General features: G+C 33.6%; 3 protein-coding genes across 3 annotated transcripts in view; 2 read left to right on the plus strand and 1 right to left on the minus strand.

Annotated features, from left to right (window-relative positions):
• Positions 1-2,371, minus strand: part of LOC118195646 (UBX domain-containing protein 1) — a 100,374-nt gene extending 98,003 nt beyond the window's left edge. The window contains exon 1 of the mRNA XM_085810391.1: positions 2,159-2,371. Within this exon, the coding sequence (XP_085666517.1) occupies positions 2,159-2,208 (50 nt within the window). The 5' untranslated portion in view covers positions 2,209-2,371. The remainder of the gene's footprint in view (positions 1-2,158) is intronic.
• A 263-nt stretch (positions 2,372-2,634) lies between these two features.
• On the plus strand, positions 2,635-24,703 carry Cdc23 (cell division cycle protein 23). The gene is made up of 3 exons (XM_035366975.2): positions 2,635-2,755; positions 21,108-21,362; positions 22,090-24,703. The coding sequence occupies exon 3, from the start codon at positions 22,137-22,139 to the stop codon at positions 23,847-23,849; it is 1,713 nt and encodes a 570-aa protein (XP_035222866.1). The 5' UTR covers positions 2,635-2,755; positions 21,108-21,362; positions 22,090-22,136; the 3' UTR covers positions 23,850-24,703.
• On the plus strand, positions 21,442-22,138 carry LOC118195647 (uncharacterized protein C14orf119). The gene has a single exon (XM_035366977.2). It carries the CDS (start codon positions 21,475-21,477, stop codon positions 21,808-21,810), a length of 336 nt encoding a protein of 111 aa, XP_035222868.1. The 5' UTR covers positions 21,442-21,474; the 3' UTR covers positions 21,811-22,138.
• Positions 24,704-24,960: the final 257 nt, after the last annotated feature.

Here is a 24,960-nt window from a genome sequence, read left to right on the forward strand (position 1 = left end):
ATATATTTTTTAATTTAATTATTAACCCATATTTTTTTCCCACTCAGATTAATTAGCCATGTAAATATAAAATGTCTCAGTAGTTCTTAATTACTTAAATCCGTCATTATCTAGCAAATATTTCTTCAATAACTATAAAATTTGACAAGAACACATACATAAATTAAATACTAGTTGGTAACATCATTTATATGCATGTGTAGTATAAAGTCGAGATTTTGTTAACTCTGAACTCTCTTTCTCTATATACATACAGTGGCTCCCAAAAGTCTTTGTACACTTGTAATTTTCATTGAAATAGGATTCTATCCATTAATTAAAAGTAAACTTTCTGAATGAGATTTTAATAAGAAGAATCTATAATCTATTCGTAACAAAATTACATGAAATATTTTTTAAATATGTGAAACTTTATTTTTAAAAAATTAATAATCAAAAAATGAAACATTTTATCTCACAAAAGTCTTCGTACACTTCAAAAAAATCTTGACATAAATATTTTCATTTTTCGTTGAATTAATATTAATAGGATATCCTTATGCATCCACAGCAGCTTTTAAACATCTGGGAATAGATTTTATAAGTTTTTTTGTAATTTCTGTATCAATGTTCATCCATTTTTACATCATGGCTGTTTTGAGTTCGCTTTTCATTTTGATGTCGTGTTTTCGTAATCTAATCTCTAGCTCTTTCCAAATGTGTTCTATGGGGTTTAAATCTGGCGACTGAGGTGGTGTTTTCAAAACCTGTGGACAATTATAGAGACACTACAGGCGTATGTTGAGAGCCGTATACTTAGAATCGTTATCATGATTAAAAATAAAGTTGTTTCCAATATCCAAATTTTGGGATAATAATTTTAAATTGTCTCTTAAAATATTTAAATACAGAGAATGATTCATTATGGCATCAATAAATAGCAGATTACCTAGTTCTGATGCTGTCATGCCCCTCCCACAAGAACACCACCATGCTTAACTGTTCCAACTAAGTTCTTAGAATGAAGTTCGTTTTTTCTTCTCCATACAGTTATTCGACCATCAGAACCAAAAATGTTAAATTTGCTTTCATCAGCAAATAGGACATTATTCCAGTACTTTCGAGTGTGTTTATCATTGATTTTGCGAATGAAAGCGTAAGCTTTCTGTTTTTCTCACTAACAAAATTTTTTTTACGGGCGGAACACCGAACTAATCCAGCTTCTCTGAGAACTTGTCGAACAGTTTAAGGTGAAATTGAAGTAGAAAATTTTGCATTAAATTCTGCAGAAACTTTCACAGCACTCAAATGTGGGTTTTTTCACAAATTTTCTAATAATAAATCTCTCATCATGTTTAGTTAACTTTCTCAGTCGACCTTTCTTACCTTGTTTTCAATCCGATTTTCTTCTTTAAAGCATTTTATCACATACTGCACTGTAGAATGGGATAAATTAACTAATTTAGCGATATTTCGAATTGATTTAACACTACTGTGGGGAAAAATTATCAATTTTCGAATGCTGTTTGTAATTTCTTTATGACTGCGACCCATTTTTCAATAATAAATAGAATATTATGAAGTAAACAATAAAAAATTAAAACAAATGATTTTTTAAATCCAAAAATGCATTTAAAAATTTTTATAATTTTGCACCACAATGCAAAAATTAAAAAAAGCGGCAAATGGTAATTCTAATTTTGATTTTATCCAAAAATATTTCAGTGTACGAAGACTTTTGTGAGATAAAATGTTTATCATTTTTTTATTATTAATTTCTTAAAAATAAAGTTTCGCTATATTTTAAAAATATTTCGTGTAATTTTACTACGAATAGATTATAGATCTTATTATTAAAATCTCATTCAGAAAGTTTACTTTAAATTAACGGATAGATCCCTATTTCAATGAAAATCATAAGTGTACGAACACTTTTGGGAGCCACTGTATATACACTCAACTAAGTCTATGTTATGTCACATATAAATAAAGCAGTTTTATTTCTTACTGTTCGGTTTTTTTAAAATGCATACTTTTATTGCTAATTAAAATGTATCTTTCAGTAAAATGGTTAGTTCAGAGTTCTGGAAAAATGCATTCTACTGCAAAAAAAAACAAGATGAATTGTTGGATATTAGAAACGAACACTACAGAATAAATATCTTCTTAACGAACTTACGCTTTTGCTTGGGGAAAGCCCATATCCATTAACAAACTTAGATCAGACATTTCTAACGCTTTCGAACTTTCAGAAGAAAGATATGATGGAATGTGTCTCAGTAGTTGTGAATGAGAGCTCACGCATAAATAATTCGGCGAAAAACCGATAAACCAAAACGCTCAATAACAATAAAATTAAATACCGCAAACAAAAATCATTGCGTCAGCAGCATACTGCCAGATTCTAATGCCTTTCTTCTGAATAAACGGCAATGAAGGTGCACAAAATCAGTAGTCATCAAAAGGAGCTACAATAATCATAAAAATAATTCAAATAAATTTTATATGTTTTTAAAGTAATTAATTCATCACATTGTCTTCCAAATCGCGTTACTGTGTAGAATTTTATTTTAATATTTAAACTAATCTGTACATAAAATTCAGAAAATATATTTCTTAAATACTTATAAACTACATTCTTCCATTTCTCTAAATAATTTATAAAAATTTCTCACAGACCTTTTTCAAGATCGAATTAGTTTGTAGGAAACTGTAACTGTAATGATATAAATTAGCTTGTAACTGCCAAGCGTGATGATGGATAAATAATTTGAAGGTAAAATAAATTAATATGTATATCTGATTTCGTTATTTATGTCAACAGTTTTTCAATACATTTGAGTCCAGTTAATTATTGTCTGTTTATGCTTAATATTTCAGCAACCCAACGTGTATGCCTTCTTGTATCGTCTCTAATATGAAAAGTTGTGTAGTGATATTTTCAGTTAGTTAAGTTTTCCTTTGCTAAAATATGAGTTTATGATTTAGAGTCTTAAATGAGTTTGACTCATCTGTCACATTAAAATAAGAGGAATTTTTAATGTTTTAATAATTTCAGACATTTTGGCGCATAATGTGACTACGTGTTATGTGTATGACATACTTTCTTCCTTTAATTGTTCTGCATGTCTAAGTGCAGCCAGAAATGTTTACCTTTTTTTTCCCTTTTTGGCGTAACACATAATTTGTATGCTTTTTTCATAAAATTTTCCAAAGGATCTTAATGATATTCTTAACCCGGCATTATTCGCGCGAGAAAAAACGAACGGGATTGCTCACACTGGGTATGATACATACCCAGGGCGGTTTCTTCTTCTCTTTTACCACTTAATCTGCACATATAAAAGAACAAAAACATGGAAGAGAAAATATAGTTTTAAACATATGTTAATAGTTTTACCTTTAATTTGCACATTTTCGGCAATTGCATGCCATATGTTCCATGCATACATGTTTTTCAGGGGATGTTTCCATAACCGGCACTTGGCGAAATTGCGGATTTGTTTACATCGGAAGTGAGCGTACGTGCGCCAGAATATGGTAACCCTGATAATTGTTGCAACCCACACAGGGAATTTTCCTGAAGGAGGAAAAGGGAAATTTTCTGTTTACTTTTCGAACATTAGGGTAAGAGAAAATAAAGTTTGAAAGTCGCAAATCATTATTAGTTCATATTTTCGCAAAACGTTTATGGGGTTTATTTTTCGAACATTACGGTAAAAGAAAATAAAGTTTTTTATATTTTCGCAACGAACATTACGGATTATTACGGTAAAAGAAAATAAAGTTTTTTATATTTTCGCAAAACGTTTATGGGGTTTGGGGAGTTAAAAAATGCAGCAAATTATTATTATTAACATAACAAAATGTTCCTTTTTTAGGTCCGTTTTTCACATTTTTCGTAGGCAAACTTTTCTGTCTTCTTTGGCCCCGCATTCAGCACATCTTTTATATGTCGTCTTTACCTTCTTAGCAGGAGGTGTATCCACCTGATTGTTGCCCAATTTTACTTCTTTTTGACTTCTTATCTTCTTATAATCTTCTATCACTTGTAATGCCAGTGTTTTTAGAAATGAGCGTCGCTCGGTGCCCAGTAGGTGGTTTCTTGGTTGTTAACAAAAATTATGCTTGCATTTATTGCAGCAATATTCAACATGGAATAAAAAAATGCCGAAGGCCAACGACATGTTCTTTTAGTTGTTGAATACGTTGCAGCAATTTCATCCACAGAATTTCATTTTACTTTATTTTTTTATATTATTTCCTATAAAATAGTCACTTTAATTTGAATCAGAAAAATTGCCCTCTAAGTCAGATTCTATTTCAGGCGAAGATTTGTGCTCACTGTAAATTTTTTCATTATCGGAAAACTCATTACCTTTCTCAAGACTTTATTCAGTAGAAACAGTATCAAGTAAATTTCTTAAATGTCTCATTTCTTCATCATAACTTTGAAAACGCTCCACAATGAGACTGCGATTTCAGTGCGTCTACCAGCAATGGTCGCACCACTGGGTGTGACATACCCTGGAGTGGCGATAACAAGATATCTAATTTTAGAACTCTTTCCCTTATTCTTCCCTTCCTTGATGGCAGCTATAAGAAAAATCATTCATTTTTAAAAAAAGATTGGAGAGACAGCGAAAAAACGGCAAACCCGGGTTAAGGATTCTTAATAATCTTTTTTAGAAATGTGTTTATCGTTCCTTTTATATTTACGAAAGATATTTCCCTCTTTACTCAGGCTCACTATATTCAAGTTGATAAGACCAATGAATGGAATGACAACCTAATGATTCGGTTTCATGCAAACATCAGTTTCAAATTAGTTCAAACATCGTATACATCAGTTTCAAGGTGAATGGACTGGCTGTTTAAGCTGCAGTGCACTGCGAAAATTTTAACAAAGGGCCCGCTCTTAGAAAAATAGAAAATATCTTAAAAGCATAAAAAAATATTTAAATTTACAAAATTATAAGCATTACAAAATATTACAGAAATTATATAAAACAGCAAATAAAGTTATGCGACACAAGCTACCACACATTATCTTTTTCTCTCGTAATCGGTTGTTCTTGGAGGATCTATGCCGAACGATGACTTCAAAAGACTTTTACATAAGGTTTAGGATTAAATTTTCGGAAAGTTTTTTTCATTTAATGATATTATCGTTAAATTTATAATACTTCTGTGTACTTAATTGTATGTGTATTACATGGATAACACTTTAATTTTAATGTAATAATTCTTGCTTTTCAAGTTGCATATGTTTTTATCATACTTCAAGCTCTGTTTTATTTTAGCTAAAATTCAACGCATAAAAGTTAATTTATGACACATCTAGGATAAGCTATGTAAAAGTTTTTGGTATTTTTCTGCTAACGGAGCACTGTTTAGTAACAAACATATATGTTGGTGCAAAATTCTAACTAAGTAGCATACACCTTAGGTGTATTTGCAAAGGTTTATTATAGAAATTGTTGTTTTCACATACACATGGGAAAGAAAAAAAAAAAAAAAAGACTGATGAGCTGGCTATTTTTGACAAAATGTTCAGTGAAAGTGTGCAATGTAAATCATTAGCAGTATTGAGTTTGCTTCTATACTTCATTTTTATTGTTACAAGTGCCGAAAATATTTTGCACAAATAAGTGCTTAAAATTTGTGCTAAAAATAATAAAGTGCTAAAAATGCAGGCTAAAGTTTTATATTCTGAGAGTTGCAACTTATCAATATATGCTGTTATGGCATCCTGATGATAAACTATGGTCGAATCTCCACTTTCAATCTCACCTTGTAAATTTCAAGTTCGATGAGTTCAATGAATCAAAAGTATTTGGTCTTCAGAATTCCACATATAGTTCAGTTTGAATTTTACTTCATCTCAAAGTTCAAATAATCGTGCTATCATGTGTTCTTTTGTATCTGTATGAACCATCCAACATCTGTATAAACTTGCAGTGTTTTCGTGTTCTGCTCCGAAATCTTCATAAAGGACTATAAAATATAAAGCATTTAATATTTTTTTCTTTTTTAACATAATTTGCAATTTTGATGTACACTACAAAGCCCGTAATCCGGACTCATTGGGACTTCGACAATTCCGGATTAGGGGTTTTTACGGATTATAGATCATCAATTTTAATCTGGTAAGATGGCATGCAGAAATTATACAATTAAAAATATGAAACCGTAATTTATCAAATAGAGAACAATTATGATCTAAAGTGTAACAAATTATACAAAAAAAAAAAAAAAAGAGCTTAATATTTATTTGTTTACTTTATTAAACATTTCTTTCAACGCGGGCATGCTTAAAGTTTGTGGCTTTGAGGTCCGGATAGATATATAGATCATTCCGGATAATGGACGTCCGAATTACTGACTTTGTACTGTATAACTTTAAGGCATAGTTAAGTCATTTGCCTTTATGGAGTGATGTTTGTGCATATGTCTGTCAACTTTTGCGATGATAGTTTATAGTTGCAAAAGAGTTCAGAGATTGCTGTCATTATATGAATAACTTTTGTAGCAGTTGCTAACACTGTAGAAAACAGCATCTTAATCTTTAATTGTTTCATTTTGTGCGTATCAAATGAAAACTAACGGTTGACAACATATTGCAACATCTGTGCTCTAATCCAACGGTATTGAGAAAGAATGTGATTCTTTCACAGCCTGCACTGATTTTTATGTCATCATCAGAGGCATAGCTAAGGTTTTCAGTGCCCAGGGACACCTAAAGATTTTCCACCCCTTTCTGTGTTCCAAAAATGGAAATCATTTCATTCTGAAATGTGTATCATCAATTTGGTGCCCCCTGGATGCTGCGCCCGGGGACGGATGTCTCCCCTTGCCCCACCTTAGCTATGCCACCAGGCATCAGCCATAATAAGTTGTTTTCCAAAAATAATATCAGTTGCTTTCAACAGACAGGGTTCGAAAAGTGTTTCTCCGATAATGTAGCTATTGTGATGAATAAAAATAATTTGTACAAAGCTTCAAGCAATTTTTTGAATGATTAAGCAAAGGATCCAGCATTGACCAGTTAAATACGTTTAAGACTTGCACTTTTTGCCGCAAAAACTGCCTTGGTTTGTCTTTTAGGGGAACGTGCAGAATCACCTACTGCTTGGGGTGCTTTTAAGAATTGCACATACTCGGTATCCATGTACATGTTGACCTATTTTTAACTTAAGAAAACATCCCAGAATTGCAAAAAAATGGCATTGCGCACTCCTTTGACTTTATCCATATACACATTGACCAGTTTTCACTTAAAAAGTCAAAGAAAATTGAAGAAAATCCAATTCTTCTTACTCTTGTAAAAAGCACCAATCAAATAAGTTGGCCATTCTGCACTTAAGCTGTCTTTTAATGCACTATGTTTTGTCAACAAATGCCACTACAGATGAGGTCTGACGACATCATTGCTTAATACTTCGTAACAATACTATGTAATGTGTTATACATTGGGGCTGGTCAAAACTATTGTGTGAATGATATTGGCTGAATTGAGGCCCAACTAAGACTCATGTACAACATGGCAGTGTGCACAGGTGGCAGTGTATTAATTGGGCTCTCTTTAGATGTCGAATGCCTCACTTTAAGGGTGCGCTCCACACTTTGAAAATGGTGCCCTAGTGATAAAGGTTCATGTTTACTTCCTTGTTAATGCAGCCACTGCAAGCACTTTGGGTGCACTGAAAATTAATATGGGCGAAACTAATTAAACACTAGGTTAATCTTTAAAAAATGAAAATTTACTGTCTTGTGATGTAATATACAATGAAAATTGTTTAACACGAAACTGAGGGGACTGAAATATTTTTCCATGTTGAAGGATATTGGAAATAAAACATTTTTAATAAAATTAGGTTTATCAGAGTGCATTTTATTTACATAGATATGTATATATTCATGTATTTTATAAAACTAAATGAAATAAAAACATCCACAATAACTTAATGAAATTTAATACAAAATTTTCAAGTTTTTGAAAAGCAAAACTTTTATTGAGTTTTTGGAAGATAATCTGATATTTTTCTTTGCATTGTCTTTTTTAGCATCATATAGTTAACAAAGTGTTAAATATCGTCCATTTTGTTATTCATTTTACAATTGGAATGTGTGTCTAAATAACTGCAAATTCTTTTTATAATGTTCCTCATTTTGGATGACATGGGAAAAGGTTATTCAATTCATTTTCGTCGTCGGAATCTGCATCAATGATATTTTTTTAGCTTTGAACAAACTCCAAAATGTCTGCCATAATTGGGGCTGTACACACATTATTATCAACTATTGCAATGAATTCTTTCCATAATACAGTAGGACAGTATAATAATACAGAAACTCTCAAACATTTCATTAAGTGTCGGCTCAGTTTCAATAGCCTCCTTCTCCATTTCTTTTGGCACCAAAGAATCTGATACTTTTGAGAATCATGCATGACGAAAACAATTTTCATTTGTCCTTGAAGTCACTGAATTCCATGCAGAGTGCAACATATGAATCATACTCACATAATTTTACTCCCATTGCTCCACTTTTACTCCCACTGCATCATCGAATTTCAAAGCCAGTTGGTGACAGATGATATGTTTGTGTGGTGTTTGTAGAGGTGGAAGGTGAAAGTAATTAAATAAACAAAACTGCCTAGTGTCAAGGGCTATTCCGAGTGTATTTCAAAGCCAAGTTAGCCTCCTTTCTACGAAACGTGAAACCACCTCTCTTAAATCTCGCCTGCGAGGCCGGTGTTTTCCATATTTTTTTCATTCCCAGAAAGGATATCTTTTCGAGTTAAGCGATTTTTGTTTCATGTTAAGAGAAACAAAATGCATGAAAATATATAGTAGTTTGTTGGGACTGTTGTATTATTTTGTGTTAACCTATATGTCGTCTTAAGCATTTTCATGTTAAACGTATTTTACTGTATATAAAGTTGAGTATACACAGTGTGTGGGATGCTGAATTTGTACAATTCTCTGATTTGTTTTAAGCGAGACTGGATGCTATTTACATAGAAAGAAACTGTTGTTCTTTCCATGTAAACAGCAATCTATTTTCACTTAAAAAAAAAAAAAAAACAGAATTGCACAGATTCAGCATTGTATGCATGAAACATTATATATATTATACAAAATACAACTGTTATTACAAGTTTGCTAATTCTAGTAACTAAGCTTTCAAATTTGTCGTCTCACAGAGGTGGCACCTTTAAGAAAGCATTACTTCATAAAAGAATCAGTTTTATTAAATCCAGAATGAGTACATAAAAAACAGAGTTTTGTTTTTTATGTTTTTCTAATTCTGTTTCATATTATGCTGTTTCATACATAACAGGATGTATGAAATTGCCAATTTTAATTAACATTGTGGGAAACATTTGCGTCTTTCCGTACAATTACTCTCAGATGAATTCAGTGAGGTAGGAAAATTCCTGGATTGATGTGCATTGTTTCATCTAATTTGCAATAACTTTAATGCACAACTATTCGTGACGTAATATAAAGAGCCTGTCAGATTTGGGGACTGGTGCCCTAAAAAAGTACTAAAACTTCTAACTGCAGCATAACTCTCTCGAACTTTGTAAACATTTATTCATGGAAAAATATAAAAGAAATCTTTGTGATATTTTTTGATGTGCCAAGCTTTTCTAATCCCATAAGTTAATCCCCCTAAGCTAACATAATTAATAACAAATTTAAAGTACTATTAAAATTTGTGTGATTTAAATCTCTATCATTTAAAGCCAACAAACTGCTTACAAAGTAGAATTTAATCTTTTTATTTCAGAAATTCATTGCAACTTAGTTTAATGGACATTTAAATCGCACAAATTAGTTTAATGTTGCTATGCAGTTACCAAAAAAATCAAATGACTTTTTGAAAATTTCCAAAATTTGGTATATTATTACAGAAGTCCCATAAATTCTTCATTTGAAATATTATTATACAATCTATATAATTATGTAAAGATTGAAATCCTGCAGTGATTAGTTTGACCGTTAAATAAGAATATGTGAAAAAAATTTTGTTCTTGGGGAGGGGGGCAGAATTTTGAAAAAATTTTGGTGAATATTGCAGATATGAAAATTTCAAGAAAATACAGTTGATAGAAGAGGGTAAAAAATTATTTTCAAAATTTAATCCAAATGCATAAAGGCGGGAAAGGCCAAATTAAATCAAACTGTTAAAAAATGTATTTTAATTCTCAAAAATAAAATTAAACATTTTGGTATGATATTTTTAAAAAAATGTGTAGACTTTTTGCATCTGAAACTCAATCTTTGGTGTCTATATATGCTTATTTCCCATCAGCTATGGGGATAATACAAAACTATGAGTAATTTGACCGGGTTTCAAATCCCAAACATCAGTTTTGCAATGGTTGTTCCCATGGGCAATGTAGATAGCCAGGTTTCCTTTAGAAAGGCATCTTTATCCAAAAGCAGATAGCTCTAATGTGCATTACAGTCACCAGATAAATCCAGTCCTTTATATATTGTTACTTTTTTATGCAAATATGTTTTCCATAAATTCCTTTTTGTATGTCGATGTGCGTTTCATAATCTGTTCACCATATAAAATCTAAATGTGGTGTGTTTGTAAAATGTTCCCAATAATATACACATCTTTGTTTATGTGTAGAATGTATATAGAATAATAGTAGTCCAGACATTTCTGTGCTAACTTCAGTGCATTTTCTTTTATCTACAAGAGTATTAACTGCTGAATGGAATCTACCAATTCTTAGAAAAGAAATGAATTATCTAATCCTATAAAATTTCTATATTTTTATTTCAAATTATTGTTAAGTTCTCCTGAAATTAAAAAATCCAGTTGGTTTTGAAATTTTTGTTGTTTAAAGAACCTTGAGAGTTAAAAGCAGTAGTATGTTTAGAACCAAGGTTCTCTGCTGCAGAAGTATAAATAACACTAAGTTGAAAACATAAGATTTAATCAGTGGCTTTCTTTCAGTTTAACAAAGATAGATGAACATATCATGTCAGACTATGGCACATTAGTGAAATTATATGATGGATAACATACAAATGTGCTTGACTGGTACAACATAATTTAAGCATGCTTAACAGTTCATTCAGACAGGCAGGTGCTTAGCGATGTAGAACGATTATCCGGAATGCTTGGCTAGATTCCTATTACTATGTAGTCTTCCAGTGCGTTGCTCCATGTTAGGAATCTATCACATTGCTGCACCACGCTCAAGAGAATCACGGCTACTGGCCACGTTGACACGCACCTAGAATAGGAATGGTAGGAAAGACATTTTTCAGCACCATCCAAAATCGGGAAGATGCACAACCCTTTCTGTCTGTCGAGAGGATTCTTCCGTGCAATTATATAGTTCACCTTTTTTGCTTGGTGCAGTCTCAAACAGGAGGAATGCAAATTTTCAACAAGTCTTCATTAAAATTTCAAAATGTTACATAGGGATAACCACAAAAACACTTATGCAGCCAGCCAGTTTACCAGGATTTGTTGTTCTTGAGCCAGACTACTGGTGCTAAGGCACGTTTCAAATCCTATCATAATTTAATTTGTTCCACCCAAGGGTAAGTGGTTGAAACCTTTGAATAGTGATAGTTTGCTCTGTACCAGGTGAATGGACTAGCTGCATGGGTGGTTTTTGTAGTTTTTTTCTTGTGTAACATGAGTACAAGACATTTCCTTAAGAAAGCCTTCCACAAAGGTAGCCTTCGTGGCTTTTACATATTTGAATAACCTAATTTATTTTTTCCAGTTAATAATTATTTACTACCTCTTCCTTGGCTTGTATCCTGGCTGTACATATGGATGAAACTACATGTATAAATTCTTCCTAGAAAGAGGCATTTATTTCCTCATTTGAAAATGCAATGTAGTCACAAAAGGAGACTGCATATCAACAAAAGCATTTTTAGATTTAGCATAAAAAGTTGCAAGCGAAAAAAAAAACATTTACTTTATTAACTTTTTCAGTGGTTTCAGAATACAAAAAATCTAGTCTGTAATTGTTTGTATGTTGTAAGACTTCTGTAGTTTATTTGCTGTTGGGTAGAGGATTTGACATTAGTTAAATGGTGTCATGTGTTTGAGTGTGAAGTGTATGTGTTTTTGTTCCTAATAGAGTTCCTAACTTTTCCTTAATTCAAATTTGGCAATAATCTTTGTGTTGTTTAAACCCTTTCCGGTGCACCCAAAAATTCCCTCTCTACACACAGAAAATTGATGGGAAAAGGCTTTATAGGTTATCAGGTTCTTCTAACCTTCTTCGGAAACATACAATGACCTGACTAGGAACAGAGAGCTTACTAAAGCTATGTTCACTAATTGTAGTAAGTAGACAGGATACAGACGAAGGGTATACAAAACCCTTTATTTTTCTTTATATACAATGACTTCCGTACTCGGAATACAATGACCCTCCACTCGGGGTCTAACGTAAAAGATATCAAAATAAAACTAAACTCTAATTTAACTTTAGAATAATATACGTGGAAGATTGGCCTTATAATAACAGGAAGCGTATGTAGCACAGAGACTGTGAACACTACAATACGTTTAATTTATCAAGAGGATTAAAACCTCTGGCCTGGAAGGCAAATAGCAACTGCGTAACTTCTAAGGTAAGCGGCCTGCTTCGAACTCACTGCTTCCTCTCTCCTGCTTGGCAAAAAGGCCACGCTTAAATACTTGGCGTTCGCCAGACAAACTTTGCATAAAATCCTTAACGCTTATAATTCTGGCCGGAAGTAGAAAATAAGAAGTGATAGTAAAGATTTAAAATAAAATAAACGTTAATAAAACTTAAGATCCTTACATACTTCCCGCCAGAGTTAATTAGTTTGAAACTGAGGTCTAAAACGACCTTGTTGAAAACTTTTAGCTCGAGGCCAACCTTTTACAATCATAACTTCGTTAGAAACTAGAAAATTTAAAAGAAAGAAATTTGTTACAATAGCAGCTCCCAGGATCTACAACAATCTTTTTTTTTTCATCTGTACTGCATCTAAACAGGAGCTTTATTCAATTCTGGTTCCTTCCAGAGATCTGGAAGGAAAACTAGTTTAATGAAATGTTACACAATGACATTGCAAATAACATATAGAATATACTTCTCTTAACATTCTTATTTCATTCATGACTATTTTACTTATCTCTCCCCATGCTCTCTGACATGTGTTGTAAAAGAACACCAAACACGAATGTGTTTCTGTCTACGTGTGCCACACTTACTCCTACAATCAAAACACTAACGTGTTAAAATTCAACATAACGAGACCTCTTAACACACCCTACTTTCAACTCTAAACCCTGAGGTACTATTCTAAAAGTGGCTAACTCTAAAGTGTAGCGTCAGAGAGCCTAACTACATCATTCAACCTTTACCACATATTCACCATGATTTAATCTTTACAGTCACACGAATAACAAATTTTTAACATTACTTTCACTTTTACCATATCACGGTATTTCTTAACATTTAAAATAACAGAACACATGTATATAAGAACATATCAACATGCCGTTAATTTTACACATTTGAAAACATACATTAGTAGTACATTGTTAACTTCTATTCTTTTCAAAGCAAGTGCCAATTCTTTCTACATTGAAATAATACTACATTTCAAAAAGTCTTTCAGACTAAAACTTCTTTCTTGCTAGAATGTTTTAAATAAAATTTATACAATAACTTTTTACAATATTTAAGTCTTTACACAACGCTATTATACATCAACTTTAGTTTTACGCGCGAGTAATTGAAAAACATAATAAGAAAATCGGTCATAACTCATTTCTCGCCCTTTTGGCGATAAAGGTAGACCTCGCATGAGGTAAAACTTCTTGAAATCTGCCACTTGCAGTAAGAATGAAAGATTAACTTAAGTTTGCAAAGTAACATAAAATTTTACTTATCTTTGTAATATTCAGACATCCTTTTCTGGGCCCAGTCTTTAAAGGTATAGCAGATAGTAGCTTGGTTGATCCTCCTTCTTGTACGGGCTCACCCTTCAGTGCTTTCCTCAGGAAGCTTCCGTTTTTCACCAGTACGGCCACCCTTGAACACCTTCCTTTTGTCCTCTGCTTGTGGTCTTGGCCGTTTGAAGGCAGCTGGTCTTGGTGGAACCGGGAAACTTCTGTCGTGATCCTGCTTGGACCTCGTTGTTGGCCGTTCAAATTTTTTTGTACTTTTTCCTCCGCCGCTGATGGCCCTTCCGCAGTTCGGCGACTTTTGCTGCGGAGAGTTCTGTCGGATAAGTCGATCCTCCGTTTTAAAGCCGGGTTATAGTTTCCGTCATTTCTCCTGGTCCTCTTCACATACGTCGTCCTTCTCCCTTCTTCATTCTGGGGGTGTTCGTGAACTCTGTTTTCTGGACGGTGGAACGGCTTCTTTTTCTTTTTACCTTCAATTTTTCCACGGGGCAATTTTCTTTTCACTTGCTTCTGTCTCTCATTGGCTTGCCCTTGTACTTGTCGTTTTCCCACCTCTGGAACTTGTACCTGCGGTGTCTCCCGTGCCGGATCCTGCAAAAGATCTGAAAAGATTTGCATTTTATTACGATCGAAGTAGGGCTTAATTTGATCAATATTTGCGGAAGAGATTTCACCATTTCTGGCCTTTAACACTACAACAGCGTGAGTTATTTTTTCTATAACATATGGTCCTTCAAATCGTGGAAAAAATTTGGCAGTTTTATCTTCTGGTGCTGAAGAAAGTGAATGCTTAATTTTTAGTACTTCATCCCCTACTTTATAAGTTACTCCCCGTCGTTTCAAGTCATAATACAATTTTTGTTTTCTCTGTGCTACTTCAGTATTCTTCTTTGCCTCCTTAATTAGTTTTTCTATATCACCCATTTTAAATTCTGGGGCTCTTTGTTGCACATAAAATAATTTATCTAACGGTGTTATAATCTTTCTGCCTAGAAATAACTCAGCAGGAGTTTTTCCCGTTGTATCATGTTTTGCGGTCCTAAGGGCGAAAGCAAATTCATTGACATAGTTATCCCAGCTTTTATGAAAATTTTTAACATAACTACGGATAATTTTCACTATATTTCTGTTGACCCGTTCCGCTATATTTGATTGCGGCCGATACGGGACCATTTTTAAATGACGTATGCCCAGTTTTTTGCACATGTCTTCAAATATATTACTTACAAATTGAGGACCATTATCCGATATAACTTTTAGGGGCGCCCCGTATTTTAAAATATATTTATTTAAAATAGAATCGGTAACTAATTTCGCGGAGGCTCGTTTTAAGGGAACAATTTCGGTCCATTTACTAAAATGATCAACCATAACAAGGAGATAGCGACTTTTGTTTAACTGACTTTTTGGGAAAGGGCCCAATAAATCGATGCCGATTATTTCATTTGGAAATTCGGATTTAATACTATTTAGAAACCCAGCCGGGCGGAAATTAATATAATTAACGGCTTGACATGTTGGGCAGGACTGGACATACGCCCTTGTTAACTTTTGCAGTTCAGGAAAGTAGACTGCCTCGCATACGCGTTGGATAGTTTTTCGAATACCAGCATGAGAAGCTAAAGGGCTGTCATGGAGCTCTTGCAGGATATTTAATCTAAGACTAGCTGGGATAACAGGTCGAAATTCGTTGTTGGAATTCGTAGTTTTTGTATAAAATAATAGACCATCTATTAGTTCGTAATGGGCCGCCCTATTTCTTATCGCCACAATATCTTGGTGGCTAAAATTTTCAGGATCCTTCAAATACTCATAAATACTTCCAAACTCAGGATCCTTACCCAGTTCGGTTATTACAGTTTCTCGGGAATTTATTGTACACGCTGTCAGCATTGCAACTTTTACGGTATTACCCTGTTCGTCTAATTTAATTCATGATAGGGCATCTGCTACGATATTTTCCTTTCCGGGGGTATGCTTGATTACCAGATTATATTCTTGCAGCTTGAGTGCCCATCTTATTAACCTTGGGGATAAATTTTTCCCTGAGTACAATCTAGTTACCGCCGCATGATCAGAATATACTGTTATCGGCGCCTTTCCAAAATAGACTCGGAACTTTTGCACTGCTAACAGAACTGCAAGTGCCTCTCTTTCGGTCGCGGAATAGTTTCTTTGTGTTTGATTTAAAGTTTGGCTAAAAAATGCCACGGGCTGCTGATTTTGCGAAAGTACCACTCCTACCGCATAATCCGAAGCATCCGCTGAAATTTCTAAATTTTCATCCTTTTCAGGAAATTTCAACACAGGGGCTTGCGTTAATGCTTGTTTTAATTTTTCGAAAGCACTATTGGCTTCGGCCGTCCACGAGAATCTTGCCTTTTTCCTTTTTAATTTTAACAATGGCTCAGCGATAGCCGCAAAATCTTTTATAAAGGACCTATAATATGAACAAAGTCCTAGAAAAGAAGAGAGCTTCTTTGCCGTGTTTGGAGTCGGATACTTTTGTACAGCGATTATTTTTGATTCATCTGTCTCGATCCCTTTTTGCGATATTTTGTAACCTAAATATTTTAATTCAGGGGCTGCAAATTTGCACTTTTCGACATTAACTTTTAGACCGGCCTCATTTAATAAAGAAAACACCTGTCTTAAATCCTGTATATGTTGGTCGAGATTATCACTAGTAATAATGATATCATCTAAATAGATAAATGTGGACTTTCCAAGAACAGGTCTTAACACAATGTCCATGCATCGCTGAAATGTTGCTGGGGTGCCTGAAAGGCCAAACGGCATACGCAAAAATGCATAAGTGCCAGACTTGGTTATAAAAGCAGTCTTAGGCACGTCCTCAGGCCTGACCCCTATTTGAAAATAACCATTCGTTAAGTCTAAAGTCGTCATAAATTTGGTTGATTTTATGTTCCTTAAAATTTCTTCTATGATCGGTAACGGATATACCGGATATTTCGTTATGGAATTTAATTTACGGTAATCAATAGCGAATCTCCACCTTTTTGGATGCTCCAAAGGATAATCATTATTTTTCTTACATAAAACCACCGGACTAGCATAACTACTTGAGATAGGCGTTATGATCTTTTTACGGAGCATATCGGTAATATGCCATTCTATAATTTTTTCCTTATTCTTATCATACCGGTATGGTTTTTGACGAACCGGCAATGCATCTCCGGTGTCAATACTATGGTTAGTAACCTGAGTAAATCCTGGAATATCACTAAATAAGGAAGCAAATTCACTTACCACTTGTCGGATTCTATCTTGCTCGTCATTAGGCAGGTGGTCAAGATTTAACCTTGGCGGTTCAACCTTTTCTACGCGCACTGGTTTCATTGTCAGCCTAAGGGACGCTTCATTAAAATCCAGTGTAGCTTGTGCGTCTGAAAGAAAGTCTATTCCTGGGATTAAATGTGCTTGCAAATTCTTTACTATAAAAAACATCACCTTTACTTGTTCGTCCTTGATACGGATATATAAAGGTACTTTACCTACGCACTTACATTCTTTTCCTTGCGCCGCTAATACTGTCGTATTATCCGCATTATATATGCGGTATTTGCGAAAATACTTTCTAAAAAAGACTTCTGCCACACAGGAACACTGCGCGCCGGTATCCAGGAGTGCGGTGGCCGGGATATTATTTACCAAGACTTCAATCTTCGGAAGAGTTAAATTTTTCACCATTACTGTATTTAACTTGTAGGAAGAGGGGTTTTCGTGGCCTTCGGATTTCCGCACCCTCTCGTAAGCAGAAATCCGTTTTAGTTTAAATTATTTTTCCTTTCCGTGCTTTCCTTCTTTCTCCACTGGCCTTGAGACTTTTTTCCTGGGTTGCTATTGAACTGTCGACGTTCGCCGGCTGTTTTTGAATGCTCGGGTTTCCTTGCCCAGTGATTCGCTTTTTCTCCGTAGCCGTATGCTTGAGTTTGCTGTAGTCTTGGCGTATCAAATTGGTTTCGCTGTTGATATTGGCGTCTTCTTTCGACATCCGCCGTTCTTCTACTTTCAAACTGGATTGCTAGCTCAAATAACTTTTCCAGTGTAGTCGGATTTCTTAATTCAATAAAATCTTGCACTTGGGGTAGTAACTTCGGCAAAATCACTTGAATTATTTCAGGATCCGGATGGTTTCCATACAAGAGCTTGAAAACGTGAATTTTTCTTAAAATAAAGCTCGAGAGGTTTTCCATTCTTTGTTGATATATACTGAAAAGTTCTGTTTCTAATTTCGCACGATCCCTTACAACAGGGAAGGCTTTTAGTAGGGCAGTCTTGAAATTTTCGTAAGTATAGGTGGGACTTCCTGCTTGACCCAAGAGACTTCTGCCAATACATTTGAACCAGTTAAGCGCTTGGCCCCTCAAAGCGCTGGTAGCTAAGGTAACTTTTTGAAACTCGTGCACGGGGTAGAGCATGAAGTGGTCATCCAATTTTTCCAAAAAACTGGTTACCGGTGAGTTTCCATTAAATGTTGCTTCTGGTTTCATCGAAGCGCGCATGGTCTGGACGATGTACCCAAATCCTTCCAGGGCGGCAGCCGGCATTTCTGGATTCTGAGCCGTTTCTGCAGGCAGCACAGGTTCTTCTTGAAACTCGGCCATGGTTATTCTTCTTCTTTGGGCGCCACTATCAGGTTCTTCTTGTTTCTTCTAACCTTCTTCGGAAACATACAATGACCTGACTAGGAACAGAGAGCTTACTAAAGCTATGTTCACTAATTGTAGTAAGTAGACAGGATACAGACGAAGGGTATACAAAACCCTTTATTTTTGTTTATATACAATGACTTCCGTACTCGGAATACAATGACCCTCCACTCGGGGTCTAACGTAAAAGATATCAAAATAAAACTAAACTCTAATTTAACTTTAGAATAATATACGTGGAAGATTGGCCTTATAATAACAGGAAGCGTATGTAGCACAGAGACTGTGAACACTACAATACGTTTAATTTATCAAGAGGATTAAAACCTCTGGCCTGGAAGGCAAATAGCAACTGCGTAACTTCTAAGGTAAGCGGCCTGCTTCGAACTCACTGCTTCCTCTCTCCTGCTTGGCAAAAAGGCCACACTTAAATACTTGGCGTTCGCCAGACAAACTTTGCATAAAATCCTTAACGCTTATAATTCTGGCCGGAAGTAGAAAATAAGAAGTGATAGTAAAGATTTAAAATAAAATAAACGTTAGTAAAACTTAAGATCCTTACAAGGTTACTTTTAACCTTCTTTATTAATACTAGATGGCAGAACAACACAAACCAGTCCATACATTTTAGCCATGTTTATTTTTTAAAGACCCATATTTTTCAATATCTATGTTATTTTCTTGGCTGTATGCTGATTTCTTTATTCTATGTTAGTTTTAAATTTTTACCTCAAAATTTTGCCTGCAATCAAACAATGAACATCTTCTGTATACCCAAAGTGCAATAACCGAAACATCAGACCAGTAGCTGTATTGCTGTTTCACTGCGGAATTTTCTTTAGTGAGCCCATTCACAACAGAGAGAGGTGGGTGCACAGCTGTGTTGTATTTCCAGTTTTCTTTTTCTTGGAGGGAGGGAGGTTTGGTTATCAACTAAGGAATTGTTGGGGTGTTTTTCTGAAGATCAGGGGTTAGTTTTATCAATTAGCTCTTTGATTTTCACTAGAGCAGTTCTCTTTTTTTGTCATTTCATTGAAAGAAGTTTTGTTAGCTCTGCGTTCGGATAGTTTTGAGTTGTAGATGTTTATTTAATTTTATTTTATAGTATATATTTTCTTAATTGTATGTATAATATTAGTTTCTGAAGAAATAAGATTCAGTAACATTTAACCATTTAACTGTTTTGCCTGAACACTGTTTGGGTGCTGTGAAAAGGGACTTTTTTATTTGCCTGTACACAACTCGGGCAGTGCAATTGATTTTGTTCATTGATTTTCCCGGCTTTTTCTTATTTTTTACTTTGCAGTGTTTCTAATCGATGTCTGTAGTGGTCCAGGAAAGATTGGATTATAAAACCAGTTCGAGGACAGGTTTCACCACTTTTCATTACATAAAGAAATTCAACGAGTTTGCACCTGTTCAGTGTATTAGACTGAATAGTATTTCATCCCAATTTAGTAATGAAAAAAAAAAAAGAGCAATGGGTAACAGTAAATGGCTCAGAACAGAATATAATTCTGATACTGAATCTGATGGGGAATCTGAATTTTCCATAAGTGATTCTGGTAATCTTGAAAGTTCTTTATCGTAATTTTATAGTGATGATGCGGAAATGGAAAGCTCGGATAATTTAATTCAGGTTTGGAACTTCTTTAAAATGGATACTAGTAATCCTTCTCCACCACCACGACCGCGATTTCCTTTCACAGGGAATTTACTTCGTTCAAATTTGAAAGTGTTCTTTCCACTTCTACAGTTTCATCATAAAAAAGCCAGCTTTAAGTAAAAATGTGATTTCGTTACAATTAAAAATTACCTTGAATTAATAAATACAATACTTGTAACTCTTTTGACTACTGATTTGAATTCATGTAATCGACTAGATTACAAAATTGTTTATTAAAAAATATGCATATTTTTGGTCACAATGCAATACAGCAGGAAAATAAAACTGTTAAGTGGTTAACACATTCAAAGATAGTGTCACTTGCTTGTAGAAATACCACCATGACAAAAAAAATAGATGAAAGTGTAAATAATGTTATTAATCATAAGCAAGTTATATTTTTTTTCATTTATACACATGTGATTATTGTATAATCAAGAAGTGCTTTTTTTGGGAGTTGTAGGTGAGTAGCAAGCCACCCTGGGGAGAGCTAAATCTGTTATTGCAATTAGAATCTAGTGTTTTTTAATCATAGACAAAATCTTTCACTCTATTACATGCTCCGCAGAAGTACTCGCTTTGGGGCTCTTTTCAAAGCGCCATTCTTTAGTGAGCATGTCTTAGGCACATCCGCAAAATTAAAATTCTAAGTGCTATCTATATAAAATTTTACCTGTGTACTAAGTATGATTAGACTGCCTACCTTTATTATTATTGTTATTGAAATTCCAACTTTGAAAAGTAGCATGCTGGAAAGGGTTTAATAACAGTGGCCATTATAATAATAAAGAAAGTATCTTGAATGTTTTTCCCTCCTAGATTTACAGAGATTATTTTATTTTCAGGTGACATCGTCTTTGGAAAATTCATGTCTTTTAGCCCTGAAGAAGAACAAATTCGTTGTGCATTACATTGGTTTCGCAATTGGAGCAACACCCAGAGAAAGGAATTTTTGGATGTTTTGAAAAACCAACCTTTATCACATGTTGAAGATTTAGCCAGCAGTTTTGAATCTTTAAAAATATCAAGACAATCACCATCTGTGTTTGAATGTCAATTGGAGCAGTTCACTCTGTGGTTTGATGAATGGTCTATTCAAGGTAGAAGAAGCTTACTTATTAAATTGCTAGAAGTTGACCAAACTTTATTAGCACTTCTATATTAAGAATTGCTCATTAGCCTCATTCCTTCTTTCATTTCGTTAACAAAATCATGACCAACAAAGGCCCAATTGGCATCGCTGAGCAGTTAAATTACCTCATTCAGTGGTTTATGGAGTATAGTGAAATGCAGAAAGATGACTTTTATAGCATTCTAGTTGATACTTATTCACGTAAGGAGCTTAATGGCATGTCAAATTCTATGAATAGCTTAGAACTGAATGACAGGCCACCTAGTATATTTCAGTGTCGTATGAAATTGTTCCGTGAATGGTATGCTGCTTGGAATGAGGAAGAGAAAAATGAATTTTTGGCTCGTTTGGGGAGGATGGATGAGAAATTCATGGAAAAATTTAATGCTGAAATGGGCCATGATAATATTGTCTAATAGCAAGAGCTTATTGATCAATTTATATCCATTCCATTTATTCTAATTTATGCATTGTTAATGTAGAAAAAGTTTGTTCTGACAAAAAAAAGGCCTTTGATGATTTTGTTGGGCTTTTGTTATTTCTTTTAATCTGACTAATGCTGAATTTGCATAGATATTTATATATATATTTTATATGAAAATTATTCCATTAACAATTTTTGTTATTGTTTATGTGTCATGAGAATTTTTTTATTTTATATATTTCTTTAAGTTCCTAAATTATTTTTTTTGCAGCTTTTTAATAAATAAGAAGATAAATTCTCCTTCCATATTATAACAAAATGGCTTTACTATCTGAATGTGATTTAGGAAAAGTTAACTCAGATTTGCTGCGAATAATGCGACAGTGCAACAAAAGAGGACTGAGAAATACTGTGTCTTGGGCAGCTGAACTATATCTAGCACTTAGCGATTTTGAGAGCTCCGACTCTGATTGTATGGAAGATGATGACGATGTCTTAGATAAAAAGGAATTTGCAAGATATTCACTAGCTAAATCATATTTTGATGCTCAAGAATATGATCGAGCAGCTTATTTTACTCAAAACTGCCAATCTTCTGTTGCTAGATTTTTACATTTTTATTCCATCTATTCATCAGGTGAGAAAAAACGATTAGACGATATTGCTGATGTTTCTCCACCAATGGATAAATCAAAAAATACTGTTTTAAAATCCTTAAGGCTACAGTTACATAAGGCTTATATAGCTGGTTTGCTGGATGGATATTGTTTATATCTTTATGGTGTGGTTTTAAAAAAATTACAGTTGGAAAAGTTTGCAGTTGAGATTCTGACAGAAGCCATTCGCAGAGAACCATTTCATTGGGGTGCATGGTTGGAACTTGCTACTTTAATATCAGATAGGGAAATGTTAAATGATCTTACTTTACCTGATTGCTGGATAAAAGATTTCTTTTTAGCTCATACCTATCTAGAAATTCAAATGAATGAATCAGCATTGGAAATTTATTCCAAATTAATTGAAATTGGGTTTTCAAAAAGTACCTATGTCATGGCCCAAATTGCCATAGCATATCATAATATGAGAGATCTTGAAAAAGCAATAAATGGTTTCCAGGAAATACTAAAAGTTGATCCATATCGACTGGATAACATGGACATCTATTCCAATTTGTTGTATGTTCGAGAAATGAGAGTTGAATTAAGTAACCTGGCTCATAATACATGTGACATCGATAAATACAGAGTTGAAACGTGCTGTGTTATAGGAAATTTTTACAGTTTAAGGACACAACATGAAAAAGCTGTTCTGTACTTCCAAAGAGCATTGAAACTTAATCCCAATTACCTTTCTGCTTGGACATTGATGGGTCATGAGTACATGGAAATGAAAAATACCAGTTTTGCAATTCAAGCCTATAGACAAGCAATTGAAGTTAACCGAAGAGATTATCGTGCTTGGTATGGATTAGGTCAAACATATGAGATTTTAAAAATGCCTTGCTATTGCTTATATTATTATAAACAAGCACAACAACTTAGGCCATATGACTCTCGAATGATGGTAGCGTTAGGTGAAGCTTACGAAAAACTGGATAAATTGAAAGAAGCAAAAAAGTGCTTCTGGAAGGCTCATGCTGTTGGTGATATAGAAGGTATGGCTTTAATTAAACTAGCCAAAATGTATGAAAAATTAAACGAGGAGAAACAAGCTGCTGCTGCATATACTGATTATATTCGTGATGCAGAGGCCAGAAATGCCACAGACCGGGATGAATTGTGTCATGCATATTTATACTTAGCCAAGTATTATTATGAACATCTGAAATTAGAAGAAGCTCATGAAAATGCTCAAAAGTGTATGGACTATCCTGAAACCAAAGAAGATGCAAAAACGCTTCTGAAGCAGATCTCTGCCCTCAACAGAGGTCGTGCAGAAGAAAACAAAGGAGATTCATCTCAATTTAGGTTCCAAAATGCAGCAACACCAGGTGGACATTTATCACCAATGAATCTGACTTTTACTCCTTAACTCCATAAAGTGTGTCACTGGAATATTTGTGTTTATATGAAAACTTCTTATGATTTAGATGTTTGTGTAAAATAAATTATCTATTAATGATTATTTAATGTCAAAGAAAGGTTACTTTAATAAATTTAATTTTGAAGTCTACTGCATCCATTCCATGTTAAGATATCTAGTAAAATCTTTATACAGTTTTAAAATAGTTAATTAAAATATTTGTTCCCGTAAGTATAGTTATATTTTTAACATCAGCTCTTATAATATTTTTATTAATATGGCTTTTGAAACAATATTCAGATCCTCAGATTTTATTATTTGTTACAACAGTTATTTGTAATAAATGATTTTTGTATAAAATATTGAACATTTTTTATGTCATGAAAATGTTTTGAATGATTTTATAGCATAATGAATTAATGTGCACCTTTATCTTCTAGAAATCAATACCAGTCATTTTCAGTGCATTTCTAAAGAAATGTTTAGAAACTTCCTTTTAATCTAAAGATTTAAAAAAAAAAAAATTCTTTAATTTGACGAAAACATATGTTTCCGTGTTATCAAAATTCAAAATATTGGTAGACTTATATTAAATATATGGTAGTCAACAAAGTTTTTTTCTATAATAATTGTCACATTTGGTATACATTTTAGAATATGCATTTGTTAATTGAATGTTCTAAAGCATTATAAGAAATTGTATGATGTATCAGATATTTCAGTAAGCACGAAATCAAGTTGTTCACCATGAATATACATTTTCAGTTTATGCTTTCATAGCAAAATATTGAATACTTTTTTTATGTAAAAACTTGTTTTGAATCTTTACTAATGAATGACAACTAATAAATTTGAAACCTGTATGATATTGTTCTGTTTTTATTTCTTTTAATTAAGGTAGTCTGCATTTTCGTATTCAGATCATATTTTATTAATCTACTGTGATTTGTATGCTAGAGTAAAAAACATTATGTATATTGAAAGGATGCTTCTTGTTTAATCTAAGTAGTGAAATTCTGTAGATTGGGAACATAGTAAGGGAAAATTTTTTCTTTTGTTGTGTGTACATTGGTTTTGAAACTCTGTAATCTATGTAACATTAAAATGACAAAAACTAGAA

The sequence above is a fragment of the Stegodyphus dumicola genome, chromosome 2 (genome assembly GCF_044657685.1).
Source record: "Stegodyphus dumicola isolate Sdum_Otavi_A_Nest chromosome 2, ASM4465768v1".
NCBI lineage: Eukaryota > Metazoa > Arthropoda > Arachnida > Araneae > Eresidae > Stegodyphus > Stegodyphus dumicola.

Bases quoted from the DNA above. Each gene is read 5' to 3' on its own strand.
- LOC118195647 (XM_035366977.2), top strand. From the start codon at position 21,475: ATGACCAACAAAGGCCCAATTGGCATCGCTGAGCAGTTAAATTACCTC.
- Cdc23 (XM_035366975.2), top strand. From the start codon at position 22,137: ATGGCTTTACTATCTGAATGTGATTTAGGAAAAGTTAACTCAGATTTG.